At 42.7% G+C, this 23060-nt stretch overlaps 1 protein-coding gene across 2 annotated transcripts in view; it reads right to left on the bottom strand.

The window, feature by feature from the left end:
• NFATC3 (nuclear factor of activated T cells 3) overlaps positions 1–23060 on the bottom strand; it is a 102744-nt gene that overhangs the window by 9237 nt on the left and 70447 nt on the right. Inside the window, exons 7-10 of one of the 2 annotated variants that reach the window (XM_004600579.2) lie at positions 19727–19782; positions 17525–17651; positions 11169–12179; positions 909–1012 (exon numbers count right to left, since the gene is read on the bottom strand). In XM_004600579.2, coding sequence (XP_004600636.2) covers positions 912–1012; positions 11169–12179; positions 17525–17651; positions 19727–19782 — 1295 coding nt within the window. In that variant the 3' untranslated portion in view covers positions 909–911. The remainder of the gene's footprint in view (positions 1–908; positions 1013–11168; positions 12180–17524; positions 17652–19726; positions 19783–23060) is intronic. The other variant, XM_004600578.2, reaches the window with a different exon arrangement.

Raw genomic sequence — 23060 nt, forward strand, 5'->3', positions numbered from 1 at the left:
AGGCATAAGTAAGAGCAGTCCTACCAGGTGTGGCCCCAAACCAAAAAACAAGCAAGATTTGGATAGTGAGTGGGCATGATTTTAAAGCCCCCTCCCAAATCTAACTTCATTTAAATGAAATTCAAATGCCATTCTGAGAATTACAATTTGTATGTTTTTAATTTCTATCAGATAATTTCTCACGTGACTCTGAGGGTATAACCAAAGAAGATATGTGGCAGAATGGGGTGTGAATGAGCTGTTGGGGTAAAGAGGTGTGAGGCCCAGCTCTCTCCCTCAGAAACGCTCAGTCCACTTCACACATTCCTTCCAAATAAAGCCCCAGATTGAACTATGAGAAGTGTGAACAGGACCTTTAGGAAAGGTCAAAGGTTGCCTCTGCCAAACATTTAAAATTTCCTAACTTATTTCATTCTATAATGGCTCATGAAGAGAAACAGATCAGAGGGTTAGGGATGTGACTCAGCAGTACATGCATGCCTTGTGTTTGTGAGGCCTTGGGTTGGATTCTCGGGTATTGCAAAAACAAATAAACAAAAAACCCCCCAAAACCCCCACAAACCAAAAACAACCTTGCCCAGAAAGGAATTGGCTTATATGCCTGATCATTTACCCACTTTACTCGGCATCCAAGCTAGAATACACAGTTGGGCCTTTCTGTGCTTGGTTTCATAAATTCAAACCCAGAGTAAAATTAACAAGTGCAAAGGTGACAGACTGAGTGTTAGATAAAAAGCAGTCTTACATTAAAGTGTAGCTCCAAAGATACTGAGTGGGCCTACCAAGACGGTGCCCAGGTATATTCCCTCCTAAAGAGCACATGCAAATCCAGCCACTGCATGCAAATACCAGATTTCAGCACAAAAACAAAAACAAAAAAACCCAAAAACATTTTGATCAACACTCACCCTCTAGATTCTCCAGAAAGGAGCTGGATATGAGAGCTCACTGTGGTTAGGCCATTTCTCTGCTGAACCTGACGGCTGGTGTTCCAAGTCAGAGATAAACTGGTCTGTGTCAAAGAAGACAATATCACTACTGAATGGAACAAACCAGAGGGTAACTTAATCTGCCATAGTGCCCAACTCTTTTTTGTATAATGGAGGATTTTTTTAGATAATATAAATATTAGGAGTCCAAATAGTTGAGTTGACTTATCTTCAAAAATTGAAAGGGTATGGGGGCCAAAGCGGCAGTACAGCAAGCCCTGAGCACGGACTGGTACGGCCCCAAATCAACTAAAAAATTAAATAATTAAGAGGGCATTACTTCAAAAAAGTTGTAGCGATGACTTTCAATTAAATAAACTAGTTTTTACTCTAACTATGTCTATAATAGTTCCCAAATGTCTAAGATTACACTGGAATTATTAGGACACAAAAACATAAACTCCTCAGCTCTACTTCAGACCACAATATCAAAATACTAAGGTAGGAGTCCAGAAATAAACACAGACGAATTTGGTGTCATTGTGGAGTGTTCCCTCCCTCCAAAGAAAGTCTGCATCCGTGAGCAAGATACAATCAATTCAGCAAGCTGAAATAAACATTTTTAAAAGGGTGGTGGTATCCAGACAGACAGGTGTTAAGGTGCTTGCCCTGCACACCCAGATCCCCAGCATCACATACGGGCCCTTGAGCACTGCCAGGAGCCAATAGTAAGCTTAAGTACCAATAGGTACGACTTAAAAACCAAACAAACAAACAAAAAAACAACAAAAAAGAAACAGAACAAAATAGAAGATAGCAGTCTTTATTTTCTTTAATAAAAGTTAGGAACTGCTCTGTGAGGCTACTGTGGTTGCTTTGCAAGTGCCAGGGCAGAGTTCAGTCTCTGACACCACATGCTCTCCTGAGAATCGTTGGGAGCAAACCCAGAGCAATACACCAGAAATAGTCCCTGAGTGCAGCTGGGGAGGGCCCGAAAACAAAACAAAACAAAACAAGTACAAAGAACTGGTCTGTGAGACTGGCCTGTTAGTTGTATGTGTTTTTGTTATAAACTAGGATGCTCTGCAATATTCCTGTGCACCCAAGAGTCACTCCCCGGGAAAAAAAAAATCAGCAGTGGCCAGAGATGGTGTGAGCAGTATTCCTGGCACTGCATGGTTCTTGAGAGTGTGGAGAACAACCCTGAGCATGAGTGGGTATGGCCCAAAACCAAAACAAACAAAAAATTAAAATATTTAAAACTATAAATGGGTTAAACAATATGTTTAGCCACAGAGACAGTGCAGGGGTTAAGACCGTGCAAACGGCTGACCCTGGTATCACATCACTTAATATCCTGAACAATGCCAGGTGAGACCCCTGAGCACAGCTAGGTGTGACCATCCCCACAGCCCCCACCCCCAAGAAAACAAAACCAAACCAATATGTTCTTTAAAAAAGTCACGGCAGATGCTTCTGGACCTGCACCAGGCTGGATCTAATATCTGGGGCACCCTGGAGGCAGGCGGGTACCCAGAGTCCCAGAAGCTGAAAACCTCCACCCTCCAATCGCCGCCATGCTCACAGCTGGGCTCCACAGGCTCGAGAGGAGCCACATCCAGGGCTGAATCTGTTGAAAAACTCAGGTGTGAGGTTTTGTGACCAAAATTTCCAGGTTCTCCCTGAGTTGGGGATGGGCTGCTCCCAGTTGTTCTGGGAGCCTTGCAGTCACACTCACATAGTGCCTCTGGCGCCAAATAAAGCTCATTAACTGGCCATGATCCAGAGACTCATTAATAAATCTCGAAAGAGATCAGCAAGCTGCAAAGATGCTTCCAGAACCCAAAGTCAGTTAAAAATTTAAGTCTCCTCATGCCCAATTCAATCAGCTTAATTAATGGCTGAATAAATAGCAGTACTCCTACATAAAAAAAAAAAAAACCTCCACTGTATCAACCTATTCAAAATTTTAGAATTCCTGGAGTGCCGGCTGCATTCGTGCATCTCAAACTCTACACCACTGACATATCAGGAGTAGCACACCACATTGGATAGGATGTCAAGTAGAAAGCAACCAATCGATTAAGAAAATATTGACCTGTAACAACATGTTTGTAATCTCTTATAAAAGGGATTAATGGCTCCAGGATGAGATACAAAATCTTCATTCACTTTCTTCTAAGGAAACCTTTTCTGACCATTTTTAGAAAATTATTCATAAAAAGTAACGTAACATAAATCATTTAGTGCCTGCTATTGGGGCAGGCTTTGGTGATGGTTGGGAAAATTGGAAACAATGGTGGTGGAAAAGCGCAATGGTGGTGGGATTAGTGTTGGAATAGTAAATGCAATAAATCATCATGAACAACTTTATAATTTTAATTAAAAATATCACTCTGCACGAGTCATGACAGTGATATAGAAGGATGCCCGCTTAAGTCTAAAATACAGTATATTAGGTAAATAAAGCTATGCCTTTAGCCTGTAAGGAATTACTGGTCTTCACTATGCAACTGCAAATAAAAGGACTTAGCCATAGATTCTAAAGAGTATTTATTGTAGCCTATAGAAGAATCCAGGGGCTGGAGCAATAGCACAGCAGGTAGGGTGTTTGCCTTGCACGTGGCCGACCCGGGTTCGATTCCCAGCATCCCATATGGTCCCCTGAGCACCGCCAGGGGTAATTCCTGAGAGCAGAGCCAGGAGTAACCCCTGTGCATCGCCGGGTGTGACCCAAAAAAAGAAAAAAAAAAAAAGAATCCACATGCAATCTCTTTGAACAGTATTCAATACCCTCATATCTGACAAATAAAGAACAAAAAACAAAACAAAGTCAGAGAACTAGTTCAAAGGGCTGACACATGCTTCACATGCAGGAGGCCCAGGTTCGATGCCTCACACCACATGAGCCCCTGTGCACTGCAGGGAGTACCCTCCAACCAAAGCCAGGAGCAGCTCCTGGGCACGGCTGGGTACGACCCCAAAATCAAAATTACAAACAAAAAAGGATTTTTTTTCCCCTCTAAATTTGAAAGCAATTACCTATTTTCTTCCCTTTTTTTGTTTTTTGTTTCTTTCCTTTTTTGTTTTTAATGCTCAGGGGTTACTCTGGGCTCTGCACTCAGGACCATATGGAATGCTGGGAATCAAATCCAGGTCTACTGAATGCAAGGCTACCGACCTACCAGCTGCACTATTGCCCTGGCCCCTCTCTATGAAGTATTTTATTTAGTATATGCAGTCTTTATAGATATATATCTTTCTAGCATATATATAGTGTGTGTATATATATGTATATATATATATATACTTTATAGTATTTTAAAGACAGACAATATAGTCAAAAATCTCCCTTCTGGCACCAGAGACAGAGACAGCTCAATGGGTTGAGTATATGCTTTGCATATAGGAAGCCTTGGTACCACATGGTCCCACCAAGTACCACCCAACACCTCCAAGTATGCTCTAACAAAACAAACCAAAAATTTCCCTTCTTAAGGATGCCCAATTTACACAATTCTCCAAAGCACACTGAAAGGTACAAAATTCTGATTCCAAGAAAATCAGCACATAAAGAAAGCTAAGAAACAAAGCTAAGAGGGCCTAGAGACACCAGGGGTTTTAGGAGCTGGCTAACAGTGGTAATTTCAGATTGTGCTTAGGGAAATTCAAGAAAAATTTTCTAGTTCCCTGAAACACTGCTGGCAGTTCCTCCAAATATCTGTTTCACTTCTATCAAAAATATGTTGACCGGGGGCTGGAGCAATAGCACAGCAGGGAGGGCGTTTGCCTTGCACACAGCAGACCCGGGTTCGATTCCCAGCGTTCCATATGGTCCCCGGAGTACCGCCAGGAATAATTAATTCCTAAGTGCAGAGCCAGGAGTGACCCCTGTGCATCACCGGGTGTGACCCAAAATGCAAAAAAAAAAAAAAAAGAAGTTGACCAAACTGCTAAAACAGAATTAACATATACTTTTAGGATCAGAGAAATAGTACAGTGAGTGGACAGAGCACTTGTCATGCATGCAGCGAACCCAGGTTTGATCCCTGGCACTGCATATGGTCCCTCAAGCTTGACCAGGATTGATCCCTGAGCTCAGAGCCAGAATAAGCCCTAAGCATTGCCAAGTGTGTCCCCTGCTCCTCCTCCATCCAAATCATCCATTTTCATTCTTCCAAAAGACTGAAGAGGAGGGAACACTTCCTAACTCATTCTAAGGCCAGAGTTATCCTGACTGATTACCAGCCACACAAAGAAACAAGACTAATTACTACAGGGGGTCTGGAGAGATAGTACAGGGGTTAAGACATTTGCTTTGCCTAGGGCTAACTTCAGTCTAAACTCTGGCACAGAGCCAGGAGTGGTCCCTGAACATTGCACCCCCAAAAAACTAAAAAAAAAAAAAAAAACAACCAAACAAAATAAAACCCCAAGACTATTATAAGACTACAGAGGTCAGGTAAGTGGCTCAGCGGCAGAGCACAAGCTTATTATACATGCGAGGTCTTAGGTTCTATCCTGAACTCCACAAAAAAAAAATAAAAAAGAGAAAGAAAAACTACACGGGATGTGATCAAAGTGGCGGAGCACAGGTCTAGGACCTTGAGTCTCGGGGACTGGAGACTGCACAGCTGTAGGGCACTAGCCTTGTACGCAGCCAACCCGGTCCCATATGTCCCCCTGAGCACCACCAGGAGTAATTCCTGAGTGCAGAGCCAGAATAACCCTGAACATTGCCAGGTGTGGCCCAAAAAAACAAAAATTTAAAAAACAAAAAAAAAGACCTTGAGTGTAATCCCTGGTGCTTCATGACCTCCTGAGCAACACCTGCTGTGGCCGCAGTGATCCTCTGCATCACCAAACAAGAACTTCATACTGAAAGGCCTGAGCACTGCTGTCAAAACGCTAGTACTAATACACACAACACACAAAAGAAGTGACCCCTGGAGGTGTGGGGAACCTTATGTGGTGGTGCCACGGACTGACCAGGTCAGCTGTAAGGTGCTGGCTGGTACTGACAATGTTTACCCCTGCTCCTCTCCCTTTACCATCCGAGGTAGCCACCCTAGTCCTGTGTTTAGCTTTCTCGCCACTTGAAAGCCAGCTCTTTACCGACATAGGGAACTGCGGCAGCTGAGGCCGTATCTAAAGTCCTTGTTTAGAGCTGAATTAACAATTGCCCTACATTCTGCATCAGTGGTTACTACGCAGAGCCTGTGAGTGGCAGTGTCAATTTTCACCCCAGCAGCAGGTCAGGTTATATTTAACAGGCACCCTTTTCTCTCGTGAAGAGCTGCAGCTGTGGCTCTATTTGTTTGTGAACAAAGGAGGGCAAGTGGGAACCTAGGGACCCTAGTGAATGCTGAAACAGGATTCAGTTAGCTCAATCACAAGTTAAATGGCTCCATATTTAATGGTCTACAATAATCTAGTTTCATAAATGTATAAGAACATAGCTGTGACAATTTTAAACCACTGTACTGTCAAGTGTATATAATTTTGTACAAAAACTGTGGCATACATACTATGATGCATGGAAATAGGAAAAATTATAGTTCTAGGTAAACAAAATCTATCACATGAGTAAGAATGTACTGATAATCAATACATGCAGAAAACATTTTCCCCTTTTTAGGGGGGGCCATAATGGCAGTGCCCAGATGTACTCCTGGCTCTGTGCTTGGGAATCATGTTGTGCTGTTCATTAAATCTAGTAAATAAACACCACACACATATACAACCCCTCTCTCTTTCTGGCACACTTTCTCATACTTTTTGTTTCTGGGCCACAACTGGCAGTGCTCAGGGCTTACTCCTGGCTCTGTGTTCAGGGATTACTCCTGGAGGGGCTTGGGGGACCATATGGGGTGCCAGGGATCAAACCGAGATTTGCCACAGTTAGGCAAGTGCCTTACTCACTATACTATCTTTCACCTCTATCCCTGATGCTTCTGATAACATTTTCCCCCCTCTTTGGGTGAGAGTGGGGGTTGGGGGAGGGGAGGATCACACCTGGCAATGCTCAGGGATTACTTCTGTCAGGGCTCAGGGGAACCATATGGGATTCTGGGGGTTGAATCTTGGTCAGCTGAGGGGCCGGAGTGATGTTACAGCAGGTAGGGTATTCGTCTTGCACACAGCCAACCCGGGTTCAACCCCCAACATCCTATATGGTCCTGAGTAATGCCAGGAGTAATTCCTGAGTGCAGAGACAGGGGCTACTCCTGGGTCTATGCAGTGCTAGGGAATTGAACCTGGAAGAGATGAGCTCTGCCACTTGCATGACTTCTCCACCCTGACATGAGATTTACAGAGGTCTCATCCGATATTCCAGTTTCTGTTTGGAATCCCCCCAGATGACTACAGATTGAGTAGTAATTTCCTTTCTATGTGGTGCTGGTCATTAGTAGACAGCGGCATCATATATAAAGTGGACAGCTAGACATTTGATACTAGAACCCTCAAATGTGTGATAGACGCACTGTGAACATGTGCTCATTCAATGAAATTCTGCACAAGCATTCCTGAAGAATGTTCCACTATTCTCTAGAAATAAACAAAAAGCCTGAGGAATTCCCTTTAGCACCAACTTTAAAATACCATGGCATGCTGTAGCTGGAAGGCAGCTGGAGTGCTGCAAGAAAAAAAATCAGGATGAAAAAAATCTGGTTTCAGTATCAACTACTATTTACCAGCTACATGACCTTCAGAAAGTTCAATTCTCTAAACATCACTACCCACCTTATAGAGGATTTATAAGGGTTAAATTAGATAACAAATGGAAAACTGGGAAACAAACTGTAGATGAAGCTTCATTTCACACAAATCCATTGTTTGCAATCACTGACCCAATACATAAATACTGTGTCTTTGAAAGCCATCCTCTAACATACCATTTGCCCTCCAGTCACAGATAAGCACGCATTCCCAGAAACAGCTATCTGCTGTTTCCAGTTGTTTGATTTGCCCTCTTATCCTCATACAGAACATAGTCATCCTCCAAAGCTCAAAGGTTCTCCTTCAAAGAAGTCTTGCCGAATTCTTAAAGTATATCACATCTCTCTACTGGTTTCCTGATCGTCTATATGTTGAATGTAAGTAACAAGGCCACTGCACTCTATGAAATAGTCACATGCTGGCTTAATAGTACAGCCCTGTAAGAGGAAATGCCAAATTTGATCTATCTTTCCCTTAATGGACTGGAACTTGGGGTTTATTTTTTATTTTTGGGGTCACCTGGGGGTGTTCAGGGGCTACCTTGAGCTCCGTGCTCAGGATCACTCCTGGAGCTAAGGGGACTCGGTTATGACATGGACTGAATCTGGGCCTCCCACATACAAAGCATGCTTTGTAGCCCACTGAGCAATCTTTCTGGCCTGGAGTTTGGAATTTTTAAATTTTTTCTACATCAAACAGTTTTCAGGGCTTGCTTCTGCCCCTTGCTCTGAGATCACACTTGGAAGTGCTTAGGGACCCCATATAACGTGACAGGGATCAAACCTGGGTCAGCTGCATGCAGGACAAGTGCCTTACCTACTGTATAATCTTTCCAGCCCCAGAACTTGAAATTAATACCAACTTTGTAACTAATTAGTATACTAAGTCTCTGGATATGTAAAGAAGATGGCTAGTCTATAATTATAATTTTCTAAGATCAATTACAGGACTAGAGAGTACAAAAATCCTACACTCATGTTTTAAAATCTTTAGAATTTTCATGTAAGACAACAGCACCAGTAATTTTCGCTAAATTATTTAGAAAAAAATTTACTGCCGGGACTGGAGGGATAGCACAGCAGGTAGGGTGTTTGCCTTACATGTGACCAACCCAGGTTCTATTCCCAGCATTCCATATGGTCCCCTGAGCACCTCCAGGAGTCATTCCTGAGTGCAGAGCCAGGAATAACCCCTGTGCATCTCCAGGTGTGACCCAAAAAGAAAAAAAAAATCACTGCCACATAAATGATAAAGTCAAGAATAAATTTTAGGGCCAGAGAGGTACAGTAGATAATTTACTTGCCTTGTACATGACAGACCTGAGTTTGAAATCCCCAGGACCACACATGATCCCCTGAGTCCCACAAGTCCTCCCAGGAGTGATAACCTAAGCTCAGAACTAGAGTAAACCCTGAGCACAACCAGGTGTAGTCCAACAATAACAACAAAAATAACACACTCAAAAATTGTTACCTGAAAAGCCTATCTAGGGTTATTACTGTAATAATACAGGTGTATGTTGTTCTCCAGTTAAATTATTTCTTCCATAACAGCAAACACATCAACTTGCTATATTATGGTTTCTTTTTATCCCTGTGCCAACAGCTGGGCCAGCTGCAGCAAACTGGCATTTTATTTATTTATTTTTTGCTTTTTGGATCACACCTGGTGATGCATAGGGATTACTCCAGGCTCTGCACTCAGGAATTACTCCTGGTGGTGCTCAGGGGACCATATGGGATGCTGGGAATCGAACCCAGGTCTGCTGCGTGCAAGGCAAACGCCCTACCCACTGTGCTATCGCTCCAGCTCCCAAACTGGTATTTTATACCACAAGTACTACCTTACTTAGCAACCAGGTAGGGCCACAAAGGATCAGTTTCATGTGTGAAATCTCTTCAAAGATAGAAACTGCAGCACCCAAGAGATAGCACTTGCTTTGCATGCAGTTGAGCCTGGTTTGACCCCTGGCATGCACAAGGTCTCCAGAGTATTGCCAGGTGCAGCCCTGGAGGCCTGAGTTCCAGCAGGCATCTGGGTAATCTCCTGGCACCACAGGGCCTGAGATGTGTCTTTGAAAGCCATCCTCTTACATACCACTGGGCCCTCTCACTGAGCCAGAGTCCTAGACTGGAGAGATAGTATAAAGGTTAAGAAACCTGCTTTGTATGTGGCTGACTCAATCTCATACCCAGCACCAGACTTATCCCCTGAGCAGTGCTAAAAGTGACTCCAGAGCACTGCCAGGTGTGGTCACAAAACTCAGAGCAAAAATCAAACAATTAAAAAATGAGCATTTTTAAAAGTGAAAAAAAAAAATGAACTGTAGGCCCAATTGTCTGAGAATCACTGGGAGGGGTCCTCGGGTGCCTTGAGCACAGCTTGGCAGATCCTCCAAAATTTTAAATCAAGTAAGCAGGAGGGCTGGAACGACCTATAGGGGATAGGGCGTTTGCATTGCATACAGCCAACACCGATTATCTTTAGCATCCCATATAGCCTCCTGAGCAGCATCAGGAGTAATTCCCCCCCTTTTTTTTTTTGCTTTTTGGATCACACCCAGCGATGCTCAGAGGTTATTGCTGGCTCTGCACTCAGGAATGACTCCTGGTGGTGCTTGGGGGACCATATGGGATGCCAGTGATTGAACCCGGGTCGGCCTCGTGAAAAGGCAAATGCCCTACCTGCTGTACTATCACTGCAGCCCAGGACTAATTCCTGAATGCAGAGCCAGGAGTAACCCTTGAGCATTGCCAGATGCTCAAGTGTGACCCCAAAAGCAAACAAATAAAAAAATTTCTCGAAGAGCCTGGCAAGCTACTGAGAGTATCTCGCCTACAGGGCAGAGCCTGGCAAGCTCCCCGTGGCGTATTTGATATGCCAAAAACAGTAACAAGTCTCACAACGGAGACGTTACTGGTGCCTGCTCGAGCAAATCGATGAGCAACAGGATGGCAGTGAAATAAATTAAAAGGATAGGAATTTGATCCTAATACTTGTCTAGTATTCCAAGCACTTAGTTTTGGGTCTTGTAAATGAATGGCATTCAGTAATCATTACTAAATGAATCTCTGAATTTCATTCTCTCAACACTCAACTCGCTATATGTTCAGGAAAATGTCAATAAATCTCATGTCTGAGGTTCCAACACAAAAGAGTGGTGGGTTATCATCCAGTGCCATACCCTTTTTAATATAGATCTTAGAAGTAAAACAAACTTTAAAGCACAGGTTTTTATGGTTTGTTTGTTTGTTTGTTTGTTTTTGAGGGACTGGGGAGCAGGGGGTAGTGCAAACTGGGGACTGAACCCAGACCTCACATATGACAGGCAAGTACTCTACCACTGAGTCACATGTACAGCACGAAGAGCAGGTTTTCATACCTATTCCCAGTCATTTATAAACATTTCCAGTAATAACTTACTTAAAAATCCAATGTATGCCAACAATAATCCATGACTCTTGAAGAAGGAAATTCCTAAATCGTCACTGCTTCAAATAAAAATAACAAAGAACTTACCATCATCTAAAGTGATGTCCTGAAGACCAATAGTTGAGAAGTTAGGCTCATGCTCTTCAGGTTCAGGTTTAATGTTCACAGTTGACTCATCAGGTGGAAATGAAGCTGGATCACACAAATTGTGACATATTAAGGATGAAGGAGCAGAAAGACCTCCCTGGCCCGTACTTTGTGCTTGAGTTGAATGTTGATCAGAATGCATTCTGGTGGTTAGAGACGGTGACGAGGCAGTTCCTGAGCTAGGATTCTGGTAAGGCATAGGCTGTAGCTGAGGAGATGGTGATGAAGGCCCAGAGAGTGGCGAACTGGCCAGGGGACAAGAGGCTGCTGGGGAGGCTGTTGTAGCAGATCCTGAATGTGAAGGGGTGTATGTAATAGGCTGTAACTGAGGGGAAGGCTGGCCTGTGACCTGGTCGGCTACAGGAGAAGAAAGAGATCTCTGTCCTGTGTTCGGACAATGGTATCCTGTTGATGGCAGATGAGGCAGGGTCTGCATAGAATGAGGTGAATGGGCTAAGAGATGTCCTGCTGAGCCTGAATTAGAGGAATGAAATGGTATGGATGAAGGTGGTTGACAGCCAAGACTTATTAAACGAGGAAGAGCTGTATCTTGCTGAAACAAAACTGGATCAAATTCTTGACTAGAGGCAGCATTAGTAGGAAGACAAGATGGTCCATTGTACACAACATTACTTTGCATAGACTGATAGGAAGACGCCACAGGTGTTGGTACAACTTGAAAAGGCTGGTGAATGACTGAAGACGGTAGCATGTGCTGTTCTTTACCAGCACTCTCATCCCTACACTGCAACTGTGTCAGATGGGATGAGGTTAACAGGGATCCATATGTTTGCTGAATAGGACAAACCAAGTTTCTCTGTGCTGACAGTACACCATCACGTAGGTGTCCTGTATCTGAGGAAGGCCTCTGGCTCTGGGTAGAATGAGGCACAGGCAACGATGGAACTGAAGACAAGTCAATCTCTTCTCTGTGTTCTTGCTTCATCAAAACTGGGGGGGAAGAAACAAAACCTACCAGTCACCTAGTTTTGATTTTTCACTGTACAGTACATATAAAATACTTATAAGAGATCTTTATTCTAGACTATACAACTTTAGCAAGTCAGGAACTGAAAATAAAAGGCCTTCAGAGAAAGAAGATAAAATAAGTGAAAGCAACAAGCATAAGACAAGAAGGAGTGATTCCTGCTAAAAAAGTATTCAAGAGGGACTAGAGAAATAGCACAGCGGGTAGGGTGTTTGCCTTGCACGCAGACAACCCGGGTTAAATTCCCAGCATCCCATAAGGTCCCCTGAGCACCGCCAGAAGTAATTCCTGAGTGCAGAATTAGAAGTAACCCCTGTGCATCACCAAGTGTGACCCAAAAAGAAAAAAAATAGTATTCAAGTTAAAAAGTTACTGAATACTATACAGAAACTCTGTAAAACGATGCTGGAAAGTTTTCTAAGATATGCTGTTAAATTGACAAAGATAGAGAACAATATGAAATCTTACAATTCATGCAAAGTGTTATTCTTATAAATGTATGAATGAACTCTTATGCTTATTTCTGGGAAAATGCACAAGACTGATGATACCTGCTGGGAAGGGAAACTAAGTGATTAGGAGCAGGAGACATTTTTTTTGTGTGTGGCGGGGGGGTGTGGGCAATTACCCAGCAATGCCAAGGGGGTTACTCTTGATTCTACACACAGGAATCAGTCCTGGCAGTGCTCAGGGGCCATAATGAATGCCAGGGATGGAACCTGGGTTGGCCATGTGCAGAGCAAATGCCTTACCTGATATACTATTACTCTGGTCCAGGCATAGGAGACTTACTGCTGTTTTTGTGCCTCCCAATTATTTTTCACCAGGTATATATGTTACCTATTAAAAAATAACTTTAAGAACTATCCATAACCCAATGGATTTAAAAAGGACCTGTGTTTGGGATCTCTGACCTGAAATCTACCAGGCATCTAGCTTACATTTATTTATTTATTTATTTATTTGCTTTTTGGGTCACACCCGGTGATGCACAGGAGTTATTCCTGGCGCTGCACTCAGGAATTAACCCCTGGCGGTGCTCAGGGGACCATATGGGGTGCTGGGAATCGAATCTGGGTCGGCCGCGTGCAAGGCAAACGCCCTGCCCGATGTGCTATTGCTCTAGACCCTCTAGTTTACATTTAGCATCAAACACCAAAAACCATGAAATCTGACACTCACTGAAGTTTTAGTTCACCATGGTTTTCTCGACCATATCTTATTTAATCCAACCATATTTTTCTACAAGAGAAATCATGAGATAAAAAATAATAGTAGAGGGCCAGAGGGATAGTACAGTGGGTGGAGTGCTTGCCTTGCACACGGCTGATCTGGGTTCAATTCCTGGTATCTATGTGGCCCCCCTGCACCACAGGAAGTCATTTCTGAGTGCAGAGCCAGGAGTAACTCCTGAGCATCGCCAGGTGTGACCCAAAAAGCAAAGCAAAACAAACTAAAAACCAAGCAAGCAAATAAAAGAATAGGAATCTGATCTTAATACATGTCTAGTATTCCCAGCATCTAGTTTCAGGTCTTGTAAATGAATGGCATTCAGTAATCATCACTGAATGAATATTTCTGAATTTCATTCTCTAGACACTGACCTTGCTGTAAGTTCAGGAAAACACCAAGTAAATCTCATGCCTAAAATTCCAACACAAAAGAGTGCTGGGTGAACATTCAGTGTCATACCCCTTTGTAATACAGATGTTAGAAGGCCAGTATGCTACCTGTTGTACTATCTCTTTGATCCTTAAACTATTTCCATTCTAAAAAATTAAAATTAAAAATTCACAGCAATAGGGGCTGGAGCAATAGCACAGAGGGTAGGGCGTTTGCCTTGCACATGGCCAACCCATGTTCGATTCCCAGCATCCCATATGGTCCCCTAGCACCGCCAGGAGTAATTCCTAAGTGCAGAGCCAGGGGTAACCCCTGTGCATCTCCAGGTGTGACCCCCCCAAAAAAAATTCACAGCAAAAAATTTTATAAATTTTAATCAAAATTTCATTAAAAAAAAAAAAACACAAATGCTACAGAGGAAAAGAAAAGAATAACCAACCAGAACAAGGATTGTCTATATACGCTGGTGTGTTCATAGTTCTTCCTTCCAGTAGTATGTGTCATGTGATTTGTCTTTAGTCAACCCTGTGGTGAGTGATGACAGCTGCAGTTTAGTTCAGTAGCTTTGTTCACCCTAGGGCACCTCTGCCTTCTATTCTCACATGTAATGCCTTTGTTGTGTCACCTTCCCAATGCACAAACTAATCATGAAGAGGCATTATACTGTCTTCTATTTGTCTCTTCAACTGCTATCATCATCATGATGGCTGTCATCAAAACTTTTTCTTTTTTTTTTGGCTTTTTGTGTCATACCTGTTGGTGCTCAGGGGTTACTCCTGGCTCTGCACTCAGGATGCTGGGGCTTGAATCCACATAGGCCATATGCATGGCAAATGCCCCTGCTGTACTATTGCTCCAGCCCCAGCAATCTCTTTTCTTATTCAGGTTAGATCATGCAGCTCCCAACTCAACAGCATTTAATTTTGTACTTACATATATTTTTTAAAAATATCTTTTATTGAGATACTGTAATTTATAAAGTTATTCATAGCACCCAACTTTACAATCAGCCATGATCAAATTCCATGTATATAATTTTCCCAATCTCAACCCCATCACCAGTGTCAAAGATCACTTCTGCCTGGGCTAGGGGCCATAAGGGGTGCCAGGGACCGAAACTGCACCAATCACATTGCAGGGCAAATGTTGTAAATGCTGTTTATCACTCTTGCTCCTGTACTTTTACATCTTTAGTAAATCCTGAAGGGACCTAATCTGTTTTCACCACCTGCCCTCAAAGTATATAGCTCTCAAGAAAGCAAACAAAAAGGGAAAATAATCCAAGTACTGCTTTAAAAAGTCATACTGGGGAAGGGAAGATGGTTCAAAGAGCTAGAGGCCTTAAGTGTGATCCCTGACACTGTATGGACTCAAGCACTTGAACCATCATGTTTGCCAGCACATTTTAATATGGCCAGGAGTGGCCTTGACCACCAAATACTGAAATACTGCCCCCCACCCTGGACCGCAAAAGATATTGCAGAGCAAGGCTTATTTTTTTTGGGGGGGGGCACACCCGGAGATCTCAGGGGCTGCTTCTGGCTCTGCACCCAGGAATTACTCCAGGCAGTGCTCAGGGGTATGCCAAGGAATGAATCTGGGCCAGCCGAGAGCAAGACAAATACCCTACCCATTGTACTATAGCTCCAGCCCCATCAAAGGCTAATTTTATATTTACAAATTTACGAATGACAACATCAAAGGTATCTGCTAATCACACTTAAAATTCTGCTAGATTTCGAGAATACCTTATTCTCCCCCCTCTCTTTATAATTATTTTGGACTTCTCCATCCCATCATTTAAACTGCCGAAGAATCAAATCAGATTGCTCTTTACTCACAAAGAATTTCATTCCATCTTTACAGGGGGCTATATGGAACCTCCCTAAACTCTACAAAATCTACAAACCTCCAACTTACAGTCTACATCTTTACCTTTTCCTCCTATTCCTTCTCCCATCTAAAGCTCGTTTCCACATTCATTTTTTTAAAATCCCGCACCTTTATTATCACTGATCCTCTCTTCTCTGTATTCATAACATTAAAGCTGTTCGAAAGAAACAACAAATAGCAACCCCTTCCAAAAAAGGGGAACGATAGACCCTTCCCAAAGAGGACATATGGACAGCCAGCAGGCATATGGAAAAGTGTTCATCATTAGTTATCACCAGGGAAATGAAAACAATGAGCTATATCACAGAGTGAGAAAAGCACATATCAAAAATAATGAAAACAGGGGCTGGAGCGATAGCACAGCGGGTAGGGCGTTTGCCTTGCATGCGGCCTACCCGGGTTCAATTCCCAGCATCCCACATGGTCCCCCGAGCACTACCAAGGGTGATTCCTGAGTGCAGAGCCAGGAGTAACCCAAAAAGCAAAAAAAAAAAAAAAAAAAAAAGGGAAAAGAAAACAATCAATGTTGGCAGGGATGTGGTGAAAAAGGGAAAAAGGAACCCTCATTCTCTGTTGGTAAGAATGTCATTTGGCTCAGCCTTTAGAGAAAGCAGTATGAAGCATTCTCAAAAAATAAGAACAGTGTTTCCATTGTGGGCAGACCTCCAAGATGGAGAATGTGCCTGAAAAATATTTTAGGCTAGTTAGGGGCCCAGGTCTGAGACAGAGTACAAGGTTTTGCATACAGTTTATAAATAAAACACAAATACAAACTTTATCATAATAAAATGTGATGGTTATAACTAATAAAATATAATACAGATGTTCCAAGAGCACAGAAATTAAGCTCTGTGCTCAGGGGATCATATGAGGTGTTGGGGATAAAACAAGTCAGTCACGTGCAGGGCAAGTGTCTTAGCCCCTATAATATCTGTCTAGGTAGAAAAGTATATTTTGAAGAGTAAGGGTTATTGATAATTTTGTTTGATGGTGGTTGGGGGACCAGGGTTGGGGGAGTTTGGGGTATAGTCACTGTGCTCTGGACTTATTCCTGGTTCTGTGCTCAGGAATAACTCCTGGTCTTGCTCGGGGCAACACGTGTGACTCCAGAATTGCACTGTCCCTCAGCACCAGTGAGGGACCCAAGACTTCTGTACATCCTCTACTTCATGCCCTCCTCTACTACAAAGGAATGTAAAAATCTCCTTTGTGATGGTATCTATAAATGTATAGAACTCTGGCATCAACTTTACACCTGCCACTGTCTAGATCCATATCATGTTATTGCCAAATACAAAAATCTACCAAGAGATTTTTTTTTATCAAATTGGGAATGGCTCGGTGGGGAATGTGCACTGGTGGAAGAATGGGTGTTTAATCATTGTGAGATTGTAACCCAAACATGAAAGCTTGTAACTATCTCACGGTGATTCAATAAAATTTTTAAAATTTTTAAAAAAATTGGGAATGGCTCAGACAAAGACATTATGAAACTAGCAAATTGTCTTTCCAGCACTGAGGAATTCACACATATTCAAATACTTGTTACTGCTGGTGACTTTTGGTAACTTCTGGAAAAAAAAATCAAACCCTTCAAATCTACATTTAATCTTTGAATTTCCTTAAAATAAATGAGCACAAACTGATATCACAGTTAATATTTAAAGTCAACAAAAATTATATACTATGTACATACTCACACCTTTTAAAAACATTTTGATAAGGATTCACTGAACAATTTTTTATCATTATGAAAGAAAGCACCACAGTAAGCCATCACAATTCCTCATACCTGGTGTGTAAGTAAAACGTTGAGACTGGCTTTTCTTCCTCTTGCCATTGCAAAGATAAAAGTGCACCTGCACAGCAGCTGTAACTGCTGGGTTATGATACGGAGGAACTTCAAGGACAATGTGAGCCTAAGGAGCACAGAAGGCAAGATTATGTTACACTCAGAACTAAAAATGAAGCGCACCTGCTAAAACCATTGAGTTTTAACTACCCAGAATGATCATTACACCCATCAGTTGGTCATGTAAGTCATCTGGAGATGATATTTCAGTCTGAATTGAAATAGGCTCTTTAAATATTAAGGACTGAAGAGATAGTACATTAGGTAGGGTGCTTGCCTTGCATGCACAACCCCAGGTTTGATTCCAGCACTCCATAAGGTCCCCCGAGCTCCATCAGGAATAATTTCAAAGTGCAGAGCCAGGAGCAACCCTAGACCATCTCAGGACATGACCCCCCCAAAAAAATCAGTAAAAATCAAGGAGAAACTGTTTCTTTTCCATTGAGTTTCCAGTTAAAGGAAAAATTAAAAATAGCCTTATAGGGGCTGGAGATGTGGCTCAGTCACATTTCATGCATATGTGAGGCCCTGGGTTCAGTTTATTGTACTGCAAAACAAAAACCTAATCCTATATACTTTACAGTCAGATACTTGGCTCCACTGTATTACATAGTACATGCTATTAAACACCTTCCCCCTCTTCCCCTAGGTGGGAGTGTGAGGGCAGGGGTTTTGGCCAAACCCTGCAATGCTTGGGGGTTACTCCCAACAGTGTTCAGTGAACTATGTGTTGCTAGAGATTGAACCGAGGCAGACCACATGCAAGTCAAGCACCTTATACCTGTACTATCTCTCTGGCCAAACATTTTGTTTGTCTTGCTGCCGTGCTCAGTGATGCTCAGAGCTTACTCCTGGTGGTGCTTGGTTGACTGCAAGGAACTGCCGGGGACTGAATTCAGGTTGAATATGTGCCAAGTACCTTAAGCCCTGTACTATCACTCTGGACCATTTTTGTGTTTTGGGGAGGCCATATCCTATACCCAGCATGGCTCTTTATCTCAGGGAAGACTGCTTATTTTTGTTTGATGCTCAGGGATTACTCTTGGCTCTGCACTCAGGAATTACTCCTGGAGGTGCTCAGGAGACCTTATGTAATGCTGGAGATTGAACCCAGGTCAGTAGCAGCCACAGCCTACACAAGGCAAGAGCCCTACCCACTCTAACTACTGTGCTATCTCCATGGCCCTCAAGGACGATTTTCTATTCCAACTAGGATGAAAAGACCATAGTTTTCACTACAAGATTTGACGAAGTAGCTAAGAAGTTGGGAAAGGTGTGTAAAAACACAAACCCATGAGGGCTTGTCTTCTTCCTATACTTTATCCACTGTGTTTTTTACTCATATTTTTTTCTTCTGGCCTGCCTTCTTCCTTCTTTTAGGTTCTGGACCAGACTCAGTTGTAATCAGGGATCACTCCTGACAGGGCTCAGGAAACTATATTGGGTGTCAGCGATCAAACCAAGGTTGGCCAGGTGCAAGGCAAGCGCCATATCCACTGTACTATCTCACCGAATTTTTTCAATTTCCTTACTGAACTTAGAAAAATAAATTAATGATACTTCGGTATAGCCCTTCTAATAATTTTTTTTTTTTTTTTTTTTGCTTTTTGGGCCACACCCAGCGATGCTCAAGGGTCACTCCTGGCTCTGCACTCAGGAATTACCCCTGGCTGTGCTCAGGGAACCATATGGGATGCTGGGAATTGAACCTGGGTCGGGTGCATGCAAGGCAAATGCACTACCCGCTATAAACACAAAAAAGAGATAAATTATCTTTCCACAAACTTTAATTTTAATAATGAGTAAAGCATCTACTCTTAAGTCCAAACCTCTAAAATTTGAATTTTCCTTTACTAAAAAGATAAATGATTTTTTTTTTTTTTTTTGCTTTTTGGGTCACACCCAGCAATGCACAGGGGTCACTCCTGGCTCATGCACTCAGGAATCAACCCTGGCGGTGCTCAGGGGACCATATGGGATGCTGGGATTTGAACCCGGGTCGGCCGCGTGCAAGGCAAACGCCCTACCCGCTGTGCTATCACTCCAGCCCCGATAAATGATTTCTTACACCATAGAGCAGAATTATCAAATTTTCTCATTAAGTGACTTAGGTATTTCTATAGAAATATTTAAATTTCTTACCCCTTGACATTTTTCCCTGATTATTTTCCCTTCTACCTCCCATTGAGGTCGTCCATCTGTTGAAAAAACAGCAATTTAAAGTTAGAAGTAATTCAAGTGAGAAAGCATCTTAACAAAATATAAAGTAATCAATATCAAATATTATTTTCAAAGGAACTCTTTTCTGGCTTACATTATGAAACAGAATGTGTGCCCCCAGCAGGGAAATGGGAGAAAACCCTGAGAGCAGCACCCCTAATCAACTTCGACTTATTCACATTACATTAAATAATGAGAAACTCACTCCCTCACCAAGTAATCCATTCATCTTTGGCCAATAACTAATGCTGGGAAGCTTTTCACATTAAATAAAATCTGTCCCTTACAATATCCAATCGATGGCCTCAGTATTACTCCTTGCAGCCATCTCCCCCAGAATCATGAGTGCTCCTTTATGTTTCCTTGGTTTCTTCTGCAGCTAGCCACCATAGTCAGTTCTGTGTCTATTCTTCACACAGTATTTTATTCTGATAACTCTTCCTTCAGCGAGACCATCTCCAGTCAAATGCACCAGGCTCAGGACTGAAAAGCACAAATGATCCTGTAATGCAAATAGTACTGGGGAGGCTCCTGCCACCTAATCACGACTTACTATGTCATCTCAGTTACCAGAAGTTTTGGAGGGAGATGGAGCATCCTGACTCTTCACTATGTAAGCAGCAAAGGGTTCTCAGCCTACCACATTTCCTACTGCCACGCTTATATTCCCACAATGTATAATTAAACTTAATTTCTTTTTCTAAGCATTTTATTTTTCTTGGATTCATGACTTATCAATATATTTCTTGTTTTATCATTATTTTGGTTTTGGAGCTTATACCCAGCAATGCTTAGGGGTTCTGTGCTCAGGAGTAAGCCCAGAGGTGCTTGGGGGACCATGTGGTGTAGGGACTGAACCCAGGTTGGCACCTGTAAGGCAAGTGCCTGACCTCCTGTACTAAGACTCTGGCTCATCAACATAGTTTTAGATATTGGTAACTTCTAAAACATTTGCTAACTTTTCCAGATTGTATCACTTGAAGATCCAATCAGCATATTTTCCTGTTTTTTGCTTTTGTGCCACATCTGGTGGTGCTCAGGGCTCCTGACTCTGTGCTCAGGATTCCTCTTCCCAGGGCTCAGTAGACCATCTGGGGTGCCAGGAACCCAAACTGGGTTGGCCACATGGTAGGTTCGCTACCTGCTGTACTATCTCTCTTCAGGACCCACTTTCACTACTTAGCCCAGGTGAACTGTTCATGTGGAGAGTCCCATCTGCTATCAAAGCATTCACTTCAATCTAATGTGCATCTTATAAATACCTTCATAGCAATATTTCTCCAACTGGTCTCTGATAAGAGGTAAAACTCAAAGCAAATATGCTACAGATTGTGACTATTGGACTGGAGATGTTATCTCAGAAGGAGAGCACTCGCCTTGCATGTGTGAAGTCTTGGGCTTACTCCCCAGAACCTCCCCACCACCCAAAAATAAGGCTACGCATACTCTATAATTTTCCAGTCCAATAAGTAGAAAAAGACACTATAGACAAATGCTATGTCTATTAAGAGTTAAAGCTTGGATCAGCGATCATTTGCTAGGTGCCAATTTTCCAGGTCTGTGCCAAGTCACGAAGACAACAGAGATAGGGAGAAAGGCATAGTCCAGTGAAAGGCGCCTACCAACCTGGGTTCAATTCCTGGGACCCCATATGGTCCCCTGAGCACCACTTGGAGTGATCCTTGAGTGCAGAGCCAGTATTATTAAATCCTGAGTAATGCTGGCTGTCACCCAATGTCACCCCGCCCCTGCCACCCAAAAAAGGATAATAGGATACCCTGCCTTCAGTTTATAAATAAAAGACAAGTGCAAACTGTTCATAATAATAAAATGTGATAACTGTAATAACTAATGAAGTATAATATAGATGTTCCAAGAGCAAAGAAATCAAGCTCCTTAAGTTAGTTTGGGGTGAGAAAAAATATATATGTCTATGTATAAGGAAAACTTCCAGGAACATGGTTTGTTGGTAGAGAACTTGGCCTTCTCTATCAAAAAGCCTTACAAAAATGAAGGTAATACTGAAGATAGTTTTAGAATAGGAGTGAATTACATATCAATACAATTGAAAAGAATGGAAATAAAATAAATCCTGCTATGAAATAACAGGAAAACAAGCAGACATATGGGTCTCTGCCTCCAGTGCCTGGCATAGAGTTCCCAAAAAATGCTTGCAATTTCCTGAGTGATAAGAGCACTAAAAGCATCTCTTGTTCTAATACTTGGTCTTTGGCCTTAGTTCCTCACACAGAGGTCCTAAATCCCTCGGAATTTCCTGGGTGATAGGCAAATTTTTTTCAGAAGGAGGTAGTTATTGGACTCCTGGATTTATAGAGACTGATCACTAGAAACACCAATCCGTAATTAGAGGGTTGGAATTTTAAGCTCCACCTCCCGTTCTCCAGAGGAAGGCTGAAAAAGAATAATCAATCTGTGTGGGGAATTGTGAGAAGACTCATTAAAAATTCCTACAAGGGGGCTGGAGCGATAGCACAGCGGGTAGGGCGTTTGCCTTGCATGCGGCCAACCCGGGTTTGAATCCCAGCATCCCATATGGTCCCCTGAGTACTGCCAAGGGTAATTCTTTTTTTTTTTTTTTTTCTTTTTGGGTCACACCCAGCGATGCTCAGGGGTTACTCCTGGCTTTGCACTCAGGAATTACTCCTGGCGGTGCTTGGGGGACCATATGGGATGCCAGGGATCGAACCTGGGTCGGCCGCGTGCAAGGCAAACGCCCTACCCACTGTGCTATCGCTCCGGCCCCTGCCAAGGGTAATTCTTGAGTGCAGAGCCAGGAGTAACCCTTGTGCACTGCCGGGTGTGACCCAAAAAGCAAAAAAAAAAAGAAAAAAAAATCCCTACAGGGGTGGGGGCAAGGACTGATAGTACAGCAATAAGGCATTTGCCTTGTATACGGCTGACCCAGATTTAATCTCTGGTACCCCTAGGAACTTCTAGCAGTGCTCCCTGAGGGCACAACCAGGAATAAGCCCTGAGCACTGCCAGGTATGCCTTCCCACAAAAAATTTCTACCAGGTTTCGGGAAATAGCTCAATGGATTGGAGTATAAGACTGTAAGTGAAAGCCCTGATTTGATCCCTAGAATCACATGGTCTCCCAATCACAGCTGGAGTGACCCTAAGCACTGAGCCTGGGAGTGTGTCAGAGTATTGCCAGATGTAGTACCAGTGCCTTCCCAGAAAAAAATTTTTTCAACAGTATGGAGGTTGAGGAACTTCTGTGCTATTAACACATG

The sequence above is a fragment of the Sorex araneus genome, chromosome 8, assembly GCF_027595985.1.
Source record: "Sorex araneus isolate mSorAra2 chromosome 8, mSorAra2.pri, whole genome shotgun sequence".
Lineage (NCBI taxonomy): Eukaryota > Metazoa > Chordata > Mammalia > Eulipotyphla > Soricidae > Sorex > Sorex araneus.